The sequence below is a fragment of the Silene latifolia genome, chromosome 11 (assembly GCF_048544455.1).
Source record: "Silene latifolia isolate original U9 population chromosome 11, ASM4854445v1, whole genome shotgun sequence".
Classification (NCBI taxonomy): domain Eukaryota; kingdom Viridiplantae; phylum Streptophyta; class Magnoliopsida; order Caryophyllales; family Caryophyllaceae; genus Silene; species Silene latifolia.
In genome coordinates this window covers 133,463,858-133,475,998 of record NC_133536.1, presented here as the reverse complement: position 1 = coordinate 133,475,998, position 12,141 = coordinate 133,463,858, and the positions used below count along the sequence as shown (strand labels likewise).

General features: G+C 38.3%; 1 protein-coding gene across 1 annotated transcript; it reads left to right on the top strand.

Moving 5' to 3' along the window:
- Nucleotides 1-636: 636 nt before the first annotated feature.
- On the top strand, nt 637-12,087 carry LOC141614014 (uncharacterized). Its single transcript, XM_074432767.1, has 6 exons — nt 637-1,118; nt 1,251-1,321; nt 1,382-1,621; nt 1,978-2,391; nt 2,873-3,239; nt 12,024-12,087. Exons 1-6 carry the CDS (start codon nt 637-639, stop codon nt 12,085-12,087), a joined length of 1,638 nt encoding a protein of 545 aa, XP_074288868.1.
- Nucleotides 12,088-12,141: the final 54 nt, after the last annotated feature.

Sequence of the window (12,141 nt, the reverse complement as noted above, 5' to 3'; positions counted from 1 at the left end):
TCGGGGCCTATTGATGTCGAAGATGAGAGTGGTGGGGAAGAAGTACATGAGGTGGAGCCTTACAGTGACGAGGAGAAAGGAGCATTGGTGCTTAGAAACCTCCACACCGAGGTCGCTCAAATCGAGCACGAGCAAAGGGAGCAATTGTTTCATTCCCGTTGTAAGGTAAACGACCGGACTTGCACTCTTATTATTGATAGTGGCTCTTGTACCAATGTTATAGCTAAGGATGTCGTTGCTAAACAGAAATTGCCTACTAAGAACCATCCTAAACCATATAAACTACATTGGCTTGATGGGAATAATGGGGTTATGGTAAAGAAACAGGCTTTAATTTCTTTGCAATTGGGACCGTATAAAGATGAGATATTATGTGACGTAATCCCGATGAATGCCTGCCATATTTTGCTTTGGGCGGACCGTGGCAATATGATAGGAAGGTGGAACATGACGGACGAAGTAATGTTTATGTTGTTTCTAAAGGGAAAGCTAAGTATCATTTGAAACCATTGTCACCAACCAAATATAACAAACCTATTGCAAAAGACAGTTTGTTTTTAGATGCAAACGAGGCCGAGGAGGTTGTGGCGCGAGGGGAACCAAAGATACCTATTGGTTGTTCGAGAGGTGACAAAAATGGAGAGTAATGATGCGAGGATTCGGGAGTTATTAGTTGAGTTCAGTGATGTGTTTCCCGACGAGTTACCTGATGGGTTACCACCGAAGAGAGGGATTGAGCACCAAATTGACTTACTTCCAGGGGCTGCGTTACCTAATAAACCAGCCTATCGATGTAATCCTGAAGAGGCTAAGGAATTACAGAGACAAGTGCAAGAACTGATAGACAGAGGATATGTGAAAGAAAGCTTGAGTCCGTGTGCTGTACCAGCTCTTTTGGTACCAAAAAATGAGGGAACTTGGCGAATGTGCATAGATAGCAGAGCCGTGAATAACATCACTATTAAATACCGTTTTCTTATGCCAAGACTTGATGATATGCTAGATGAGCTATCCGGTTCATGTGTGTTTTCTAAACTGGATTTGAGGAGTGGCTACCACCAAATGCGGATTCGTGAAGGGGATGAGTGGAAGACCGCTTTCAAAACGAAACAGGGGTTGTATGAGTGGCTTGTCATGCCGTTTGGATTGTGTAATGCACCTAGTTCGTTTATGAGACTCATGAATGAAGTGTTAAGGCCGTTCCTTAACAAGTTTGTTGTTGTCTATCTTGATGACATTCTCATCTATAGCAAGAGTGAAGAAGAGCACAAGTTCCATCTTAGAGCTGTATTTGAAGTCATGAGAACGCAGAAGCTGTATGGTAAGCTCGAAAAGTGCACTTTTATGGTGTCAAGTGTTGTTTTTCTTGGTTACATTGTAGGAAAAGAAGGAGTAAGCATGGACCCATCCAAGGTCGAAGCTATTCAAGCCTGGCCAGTGCCTAAATCCACGACTGAAGTCCATAGTTTTCATGGTTTGGCATCGTTTTATAGACGTTTTATCCAGGGGTTTAGCTCAATTATGGCTCCAATTACCGAGCTAACCAAGAAAGGGGAGTTTGTTTGGACTCCGAGTGCTCAAAAGGCATTTGAAGAAGTGAAGACAAAGTTGTGTTCGGACTGTTTTAGCGCCGCCCAACTTTGAGAAATTATTTGAAGTCGAGTGTGATGCGAGTGGTGTTGGGATTGGTGCCGTGTTTATCCAAGAGAAACGACCCATTGCTTATTTCAGTGAGAAACTTGGAGGTGCAAGGCTGAACTATTCAACCTATGACAAAGAGTTTTATGCTATTATACGAGCATTGGAGCATTGGAGTCATTATTTGCGTCAAAACCATTCGTGCTACATTCCGATCACGAAGCTCTTAAACATATTCATGGACAGCAAAAATTGAACATAAGGCACGCGAAGTGGGTCGAGTTTTTACAATCATTCACGTTTTCATCCAAGTACAAAACAGTAATTCTAATATTGTAGCGTCGTTATCCGAAGACACTTGTTTGTTGGTTGAATTAGATGCAAGATTGTTGGGTTTTGAGCATATTAAAGAATTATACAAGGCTGATCCGGCGTTTGCTAAAGAGGTGATTGAACCTCTTGGACTTTATACAATGCAAGACGGATTTTTGTTTAAGGGAAATCGCCTTTGCATTCCACAAGGGTCCATTCAGGAGTTGATTATTAGAGAAGCTCACGGAGGAGCTTTGGCTGGTCATTTCGGTTCGAATAAGACTTATGACATTGTAAGTGAACATTTCTATTGGCCCAAGATGAGTAAGGATGTCCAAGAAATTGTGGGCAAGTGCGTTGTGTGTCGAGAAAAGCAAAGAGCTCGTTTGTCAAAGGGTCAGACACGCCTTTACCTCGTGCCAAAACAGACCTTGGAGCGAAGTGAGCATGGATTTCATACTTGGTTTGCCACGAACACAAAGGGGTAAAGACTCGATCATGGTTGTTGTTGATCGGTTTTCAAAGATGGCTCATTTTATTCCTTGTCACAAGACGGATGATGCTACGAATGTTGTTGATTTGTACTATAAGGAGGTAGTTCGTTTACACGGTATTCCCCTTACTATTGTCTCAGACCGTGATGTGAAGTTCCTTAGTTATTTTTGGAAGACTTTATGGCGTTTGATGGGTACAAAGTTCTTTGTTCAAGATTTCGCACCATCCTCAAACAGATGGGCAGACGGAGGTCACTAATCGTACTTTGGGGAGTTTATTGCGTGGCCTAGTGAGCAAGACTACGAAGGATTGGGATACTAAACTTGCACATGCTGAATTTGCGTATAACCGGACTCCATCGGTGACTACGGGCGTGCTCCATTCGAAATTGTGTATGGCATTAATCCATTTTTGCCTATTGATCTAGTTCCAATTCCGAAGAAAGACCTTATGAGCTTTGAAGCAAAGGAGAGGCAGGCTACATTTCTAAGGACTTGTGAGCAAGTGAGAGCCCAAATTGAGAAATCGAATGCTAAATACAAAGAGAAGGCCAATAAGCATCGAAAACAGCCCGTGTTCAAAGTAGGGGATCTCGTGTGGCTTCATTTAAGGAAGGAGCGTTTTCCAGCTAAGCGAAAGAACAAGTTGATGCCGCGAGCAGATGGCCCATTCAAGGTCATAGAATGCTACGGTTCGAATGCTTACAAGTTGGAATTACCAAGTGAGTACGGTGGTGTGAGTGCAACGTTTAATGTTGGTGACCTGTCCCCATATCTCGACGACGACAATTTGAGGTCAAATTCTCAAAAAGAGGGAGAGAATGATGCAGGAGCATTGATGGAAACTGAAAATGAAGTGCTACTTAGTCGAAATGCAACTCATTTGGTCGAAGGCTTCAAGATTGGGTCAAGTTATTTGACGATGCTCACTTGGGTGGATAAAGGCCCAGAAGTGCACGGTTAATCCAACCGTGTAGGTGTACTAGCTGGTCCAAATTATTAGTATTATTTAGCTAATTAATCTATTACAAATAAAATTAGGAAAGCCTAATATTTCCTAATCCTAGCTGAAGTCTTAGTTGTTCTTTTTTTTCCGATTATTTGTTTCCTAATTAGTTAAGGAAACTAGTTTGCTTGTTGTCCAAGTATGATTAGGTTTTAGGTTACTATAAATTAAAGCCTTGTAACCTAATAATATTCAGATTACAGAAATACAATAAAACTTCCAGTTTTATGCTTTATTCGTCATTCTTGCGAGATACACGAACCAGGCCTTGCGAGGTTACCCTGAGTGCTTCGAGTGATTACCTTGCGAGGTATTGAGCGAGATTCACTTATCTATCTTGTTCTTTTGTCAATTCACGTTTTTACCTTCTCGTTTGCCTATTTATTTCATTTGTTTTTACGTCAATTCCACATCGATCATAACAATTCCACTGCATAATTTCTAACCTATAGAATTCGCCTAAAACCTACTAATTCTATATCAAGTTCAACCAACTGGGTATACACCTAGTGGCTGTTATGAATGGCTAAGGGTGTCCAGACCACCTGTCTGCTGGAATAAGGTGATCTGGACCAAATGGGCTCTGCCAAAGCACCAGTTCATGGGATGGTTAGTGGCTCATGAGGCTCTTAATACTTGTGGACAAACCGATCGGCTATGGGATGGATGTTGATCTTTGGTTGCTGTTATGTGGACAGACAGATGAATCCTTAAATCACTTGTACTTTGCCTCGATGACAAAGAGGAGAGTTTTGATGTTCTGCAGCAGGATACGGGATGCGACTTTCCTTTGGTGATTGATCTTGACTGGTGGTCTAGTAGGGGAGGCACTAATGTCCAAATGAGGGGTGCGGTTGCTCTCTTCTTGGGGGCAATCTATTCTATCTGTATCAACGAAATAAATGCAGGATTGATGCGGTCTTAGTGCACCCAAATCGAGTTGCTTTGCGGGTTATAGAGGTGTGAGAAACAGAACTAGGGGACGAGAGAAGGAGATTAAGAATGATAATGATGTAAATTGGTTATGTCATAGACATCTTATGTAACTAAGGGTTTGCATTACATGTAAATCCTACATTTTTGATATATATATTACTCACATTCTACCAAAAAAAATTATATCAATAATAATAATAATAAGGTTATGGCAATAGTAAATTAGTAAAGATAGTATGAGGAAATCCTACTTATGGTAAGACTAGTATAATAATAGTAATAATAATAATAATAATAATAATAATAATAATAATAATAATAATAATAATAATAATAATAATAATAATAATAATAATAATAATAATAATAATAATAATAATAATAATAATAATAATAATAATAATAATAATAATAATAATGGCACCTCCTAAAATAATTAGAATATGGTAATTGTAATAGTTTCCTAATTGGTCTCACATATTCTCTAATCTTAGACTATAAATACCATATGTTAAATCTGAAAAATAATTCATAAAATAAAAAGGAAGAGATCTAAAGAAAAGAAGAAAAGAATTAAGGAAGAGAAAAGTAAAGGAATTAACTTTTATTATCGCCTCAAGGTAATACTTCGTCTCATGTATATACTTTGCCATATTATAACTCGATAATTAGACCACCGTAGGACATGCTAGGACCGTGACCTTGACCATGGGACATCAGGGAGTAGCCGGACCCACGTCAGACTAACGTTGACCGTCGGGGAAGGGGGGTTTGACTGGTGTTTATATTGATGTTTGTTGGAAGTTGAACCATGGACACGGTTGTGACCCTGTTTCGTGTATCTTGGACCAGACCTGTGCTAGGGGTGAGACCTAGGAGGGTAGTCGACCATGTTGGGTGGTTTAGAGTGGCAGTAGGTGTTATTTCGTGGTGGTGGTGGCCGGAATTACGCGAAAACAGGGAGGGATGCTTGTGTTATTGCTGCCGGTGTAGGGTTGTTACAGGGGTGTTGTTAATGGGTCGGCTTTATGCGGGGGTTCGTGGCATGTCAGGTGCGTGATGGGTGGCTATCGTGGTGGGTATTGGTGGGGGAGTTGGCGGGTTGTGTAAGTTATTTTTTGTGTTGTTTGTTGTTGGTCGTGAGTAATAGGGCGCGAGGTTGTGGCGGATTGGGGCGGTTGTGGTTGGTGGTGAGGGTGTACTTGGGGACGTCGGGTTGCGGGCTAGTGGTGGCTAGGTAGGGTGTAGTCGATGGAGGCTGGTGGTGGTCGTAAATAGAGGTTAAACGTTGAGTGGTATATGTCGGGTTTTCGGTATTGTTGCCATCGTTTGTTGTTGTTTCTAGGGCTGCCGTTGAACGATTGTATGGTGGCTGTTTTGGGTGCTGACCACCGTGGCTGGGCAGAGCGAGCTAGATAAGTGTTCCACGGTGGTGAGGGGGTGGTAGGCTGTCATGGGTTGTGGCTGGTGTTGGGTGAGTTGAGTACGGGGTTGTCGTGGTCTATGGGTGTGGGTATTGGGTAATTACAATTATAGGTTGACTTGTATTATTATATTGTGGGGGTTGAGTTTTACTTTTTAGACGGGACATTACTAATTGTTTGTGACGGGTTTTTATTTGGGAGGTTGGGTGACTCGGGTTTATAAGTTAATCGGGTTTTGAATATAATAAATAATTAAATTAGCTGAATTAATATAATGAGTTAAATAATAAATAATTAAGTTATAATATTTATGTTAGGTGACGATTGTGAAGAAATTATAATCGGGTTTGGTTTCTTTAATTATTCGGATTCTTGTTGAGCTGCTCAGTTGGAAATTTGCTATCAAGGTAGGATAGCTACTCAATCACTTTATTGTTTACTTGAATGATATTATCTTATTGTATTGGTTGAATTATTTGGAATTGTGATGGGATGATATATGATTGTTGGTTGGTTGTATTGAGATGATTTGATTATTGACTACCTCAGCTCGTGACTAAGATTATTTGACTATTGACTACCTTAGCTCGTGACTGAGATGATTATATTGATTATTGGATTCCTCAGCTTCGTGTCCGAGATGGTAAGAAATTGTGTTGCTCAATTGTTTGCATTTTCATATCATGAGCACTTGTATTGGATACCTCAAAACAGGTTCTGCAAGACTTGTTTCTGGGATGATGAGACTACCTCAACTTCGGTTGGGATGATGAGACTACCCCGGCCAGGGATTGGCGGGATGAACGGGAGCGTCGGAGGATTGATCATGAGCATGCATTGCATTTGCATTTAATATTGTTCTTGTATCCATTTATTGTGGTTGTTTGGCTATTCCTACTCAACCTCGTGGTTGACAGTGTATTCGTGAACACCTGTGGTGAACCTTAATGGGGAGCATATTTGACAGGTATTAAAGATTAGCTGACTTGGGAGCTTATGGGAATGCGTGAGGACTTAGCCAATCTACCTAGAAGTCTAGACCACATAGAATATTTAATCACTTTATTTATTTCCGCTGCGAGTTGTAATTATTTTATATTGAGTTTTAGTTGGTTAAGTTGTAATGAACATCTAATCGCTAAGTTTTAATTTAAAGTACTTTGGTGAGTTGGACTTTTTTATTCACTACCTCGGGAAACCGAGATGGTAACGGTCCTATTTATTTGGGAATGTCTAGCTAAAGGCTCCTGAATAAATGGGGGTGTTACACTGTTGTCTCTTCACCATCAGCTACCACCGCCTTCGACATCACCGGCAGCCGCCTGCACTATAAACATCATTGGCAGCCACCATTACTGCCGGCATCAACGACAACACCACACCCATAACCACCTCATAAAATCGCCTCCACGGACCACGACCACCACTCACACAACCACAATGACGATTCCGACAAGTTTACTTGACCACGATGACGCCTACCAAGTGGTAGAACTGGGTCGAAATGTCACTCAAACGGAGCACAAGTAATTCATTAATGCAACAAACAGGTACACAACAAATTAAGCTCAAATTTATCTGGAATCTTTAAAATTTACAAATTTATTTGTACTAGTTAGTTTTACTTTAGGTTCAAATGCATTAGATTGTAATTTTGGGTGTCTCATGTTTTACGATTCGTGTTTGTATTGTATCTTAAGTAGGCACAAAATGTACCTAACAAGGCTGTATAAATATAGTATGATTTATTTTATCATGTGGTTTTGATAAAATATTATATCATGTCGTATCTATCAAAGGTTCAAAACACATGTAGCCTAGGTACATAAATCATGTATCATAGGTTCAAAATAATACTTGATAGATAGATGGTAATTTTGAGTGTTTAATTAGGTAAGTTTAAAACACATGTATTATAGGTTCATAAAACTTGCGTCAAAGGTTCAATTAATAGATTCTAACTGTAGGTTTTTCGTGTTTTACAATTAATGTAAGGTTGGTTGGAACAAGTACTCATTTAAGACGTACATATTCGTCTTAACCTTATGTCGGATCAAGTATCACACATAACACAAAAAAAAAGAATGCATCGAGATTAGCAAAAGGTTTGTTCCATCTATGCAAGTGGGGTATTATTTGACCCATTTTATTTTTAACATGGTTATATCCGTCTTAAGAAATACCTATTGTACGTATATTGTATTGTACCTCAAATAGTAATAGAATGTAGCTACGTTTTTTTTTTAATATTTTACTTATAGTTTATTATCATCTTATGTGGTTTTAATAAATGACTAGGAGTTGCTTTAATGATATTTACGGAAAAACAAGTCTTACACATTAAAGGTTCAGAATACATGTATCAAAGGTTCAGAACACTTGTACCATAGGTTCAGGAAAAACATTTGTGCTATTTATTGTATATTGTCCTTTGTCTTCAAATGTACTCCGTACTCTATAGTCCTGCCTACTTAATTGTACAAATTTATGTTATAAATTTAGTAATCCCTCTAAATTTTAATGTTCTTCCCATTTCATTAAAATACTACTCGCATATAATAGAGAAATGGGAAGAACATTAAAATTTGGAGGGAGTATTAAATTTTGCTCTTTTTGAATTGTGTGTGTAGATTAATATAGAATCAAATCGATCTTGAAGATACTGCATTTGTCTGATCTACATTGTCCACACTTACATGGATGGCTACATGCAATATTCTACCATGAGAAAGTGAAAGTTACTCCATATTTCCATCGTGCATGGATGACAACTTACAAGAAGTCTAAAATAGGTTGATTATAAAGAGCATATATAAGTTGAAAACATAAATATAAGCATGAGATATTGACAAAATGAGCCCGAAATCAAATAAAAATCCTAGAAAATAAAACACAAAAATAGCAAAAATGTGATGGGATGACAAAGAATCCCGATTTACAAAAAAAAAAATTGAATGATTCATAATTTATATAACACAAAAAGATGGGGAATTGAAGAGAATTCATAAAATGAGAATGGACATGGAAAAATTTTCGATTAACAATTTGAGGAAGATGAGTAAAGAAGAATGGGGAGGAAAAGTGAATGACAGGGAAAAGACAAAAACATACTAACTTCAAACAAGTGTGTGCGTCAGATCTAGGGCGTTAAATTAGTTGATCTGATGGTGCACAATGGTTCTCATGGTTCTCATGGGAAGGGGGTTCTCATAGGATCCTAAATATATATATATATATATATATATATATATATATATATATATATATATATATATATATATATATATATATATATATATATATATATAGGCAAAATCCTGAGTTTGCCATTTTTCGTGAGTTACCCCCGCATTTATATATAATTGGATCTAACAAGATGAAGGGCTGAGATTAGACCAAAAAAATTATCCTAGTCTTCCAAAATATGACGTTGCCCAGTATTCTTCATCTTCTTTTTTTTCTACCCTATTTTCTTCATTCTTTCTCTCTTTTTCCTAATTTCTTCAATTTAATAAAATTTTTCAATCAAATCATCACAAAAACTGGAGTAATTCAGGTCGAAAACACAATTAATTCATTATTTTCGTTCTATTTGATTTATACACACATCAATCGTCAATTTTTGCCCAAAATTTGCAGAAACCCTAGCGCGAATCAACAAAACGAAGGTAAGGGTAGATTATATAAGTCAATATATGTTATTTTGTGAGTTATTTCAATTTCTACTCTGTTAGTATGCTTGTTTATCATACCGTTGGTATTTGATTGATGATTTATCATAATCCAGAAAATTTGTTGGTAACCTAGATTAGCTGTAATACCCGGCCTTTGTGGGGCCCATACTTAGACCTTGGGACGCGTGAAAAGACCTTTAGACCGATAAGAGATCACTCGGGAGGGAGGTATAACTTTACACTAGACCAAGTGGTGTTGCAGCGGATCGAGTGGGTCAACTCGGTCGAGTTAAGAGCATACTCGACCGAGTAGAGTTCTACTCGGCCGAGTGAGTCCACTCGACCGAGTGGACTCAGCACTCGGTCGAGTGACGCTGTTTTCAGAATACGGGATTTAAACCTTCTTCTTCCCTAACCCTAAAACCATTTCCACCTTCTTACTTTTCTCTCCAAACTCTCTCCCTTCTCTCTAAACCCTCACAAACACCTACTACTTGGGATTCAAGCATGGATTAGAATATTTACCACCTTCCTCTTCATCTCCTTCACCTTGTAAGTAAAGATCTACCTTTTTCTACACTTTTAAACTCTATCTTTTGGGGGAATTCGTTATGGGTAATTAATTAGTAATTAGTATGTTTAATAGGGGTGATTATGGGGTAAAAAAAGGGGCTTTGTAGCATATATTAGTATAGGATGTAATGTGATAGTTATCATGTGATTTGTATAGGATGAGACGGTTCCTTGAGACGGTTTCGGTCCGGATTCGAGTAGCTTGAGAAGATTGCTAAAAGGTAGGTTAATCCTACTCGGTTTCAATAATGTGATGTTGTTTATGTTGATGTTGTAGTTAGACTTACATAATTAGGGCATTTGCATTATAATATATTTAGCGGTAATCGCATCATTAAGAGGATGATTATTGATGCGTGCATTTCTTATAGTCGTTTTAAGCCTTATTTGCACGCATTTCTATGTGTTTTACGTAGTATTACGCTACAAATGTCCCCCGAATCGTATACTTTGGTTTGTTTTGTCTTATTTGCAGGAATGTACCAAAGAGGGCGGAATTGAGCCTTTTATTGTCTCCCAAGTGTGCATATAGGAGATGAGTAGATATGGAGCGGAAATACCTCTGCCTTGGGATGTGTGAAGACGTCTTGGAAGCTAAATCAACGTCTTATGGACTGACTCTGTGGTAGATTCTTCGATCGAGAGCTTTTGTTGGCTTAACTGCTCGATCGAGACATTTTGATGGTGAGAAGTCCTCGATCGAACTCCTGCTATGTTCGATCGAGAAGTGGATTTTTGGTGTTTCTCGATCGAGTAGATTTCATGCTCGATCGAGAGGTTTTTGCTGGAAGTTAATCGATCGAGTGGTTTCAAAGTGCTCGATCGATCAGTCTGTGATCTGACGCGAGATGTTCTTGCGTAAACTTGTTTACTTAATATCTTAGTTATCGTATTTAGATTAATAAATATCTCTCTTATAAATAGGAGAGACTTAATTAGGTTTAGGTATCTTTGAATCATTCATTAACTCCAGAACTTAATCATTCAGTTATCAGACTCTTGTTCGACGCTTGCTTCGCTATTTCTCGGAACTCGATTTGTGTAATTCCTTTCTCTCTTTAGTTCATAGTATTAAATCTTTTTGTAAACATTTATTCTCTTGTCTCTTGATTGTTGTAGCTTAGTAGATTTAATATTTGGTTTATGCAATTTCCTTTAGTTCATCTTTATACCATGTTTAATATAGTTTCATTTATCATTATTAGTTTTACCATCGTTATGAGTAGCTAAATTCCTAATTGCTGGGATTAGGGGAGTCATGATAGTAAAACAATGACGCTATAATTAGTTTTGGGAGGTTTTAATGTGAGAATTGTTTTATAGCAATATAACAGTAATTACTTGGTTGAGTGCACGCGACTATATTAATTAACCCGGTTAAATTCAGACCTAGATCGGAAGATTGGAATGAAAAGACCTGTTATGAACAATAGACTACCCTAATCAGAGCGGAAGTTATTTAGGAAGAATTTAGGGCAGATAGCGGACCGGAAGGACCTTTCCACTACCCTTCTCACATCAGACCAACTGACCTTATCTTTAGCTGATTTGCGTATTCTCATGGTGAACCGACATCCTTGCATCGTTCTCTCTATTTGATCACACTCTTTTTCATCCTTGATATTTTTCATTGTTTTTTATTTTATTGCTTTTCATTCAGTTCATTAGTTTAGTTAAAATAAATCAATCAAAACCCCCGCAATTTGTGACCGTAGACAGACTAGATAACAAGTAGATAGTGGCCACCTCCCTGTGGATACGATACCCTGCTTACCTCTACTGCATAAGTTTAGTCCGGTTAACTTTATTTTTGATAGGTTGCGACGGTCGTGTCAAATTTCGGCGCCGTTGCCGGGGAGGCAACTAGTTTATTTACTTGTTTTATTTTAGTTTGTTTTAGTCTCTAGGCATTTTTAATTTCTTGAGACATTTCTTATTCTCTTCTCTTAGTTTTGTTTATGCCCAGGTCCAACAGGACAGAGTTAGTACCAGCTGATCCTGAACCAGAGAGGGCATTTCGCCATAGATAGAACTTATTGAGGGAGATTCGTCGAGAGGAAGACTTGAGTAGTCTTGAACCAGTT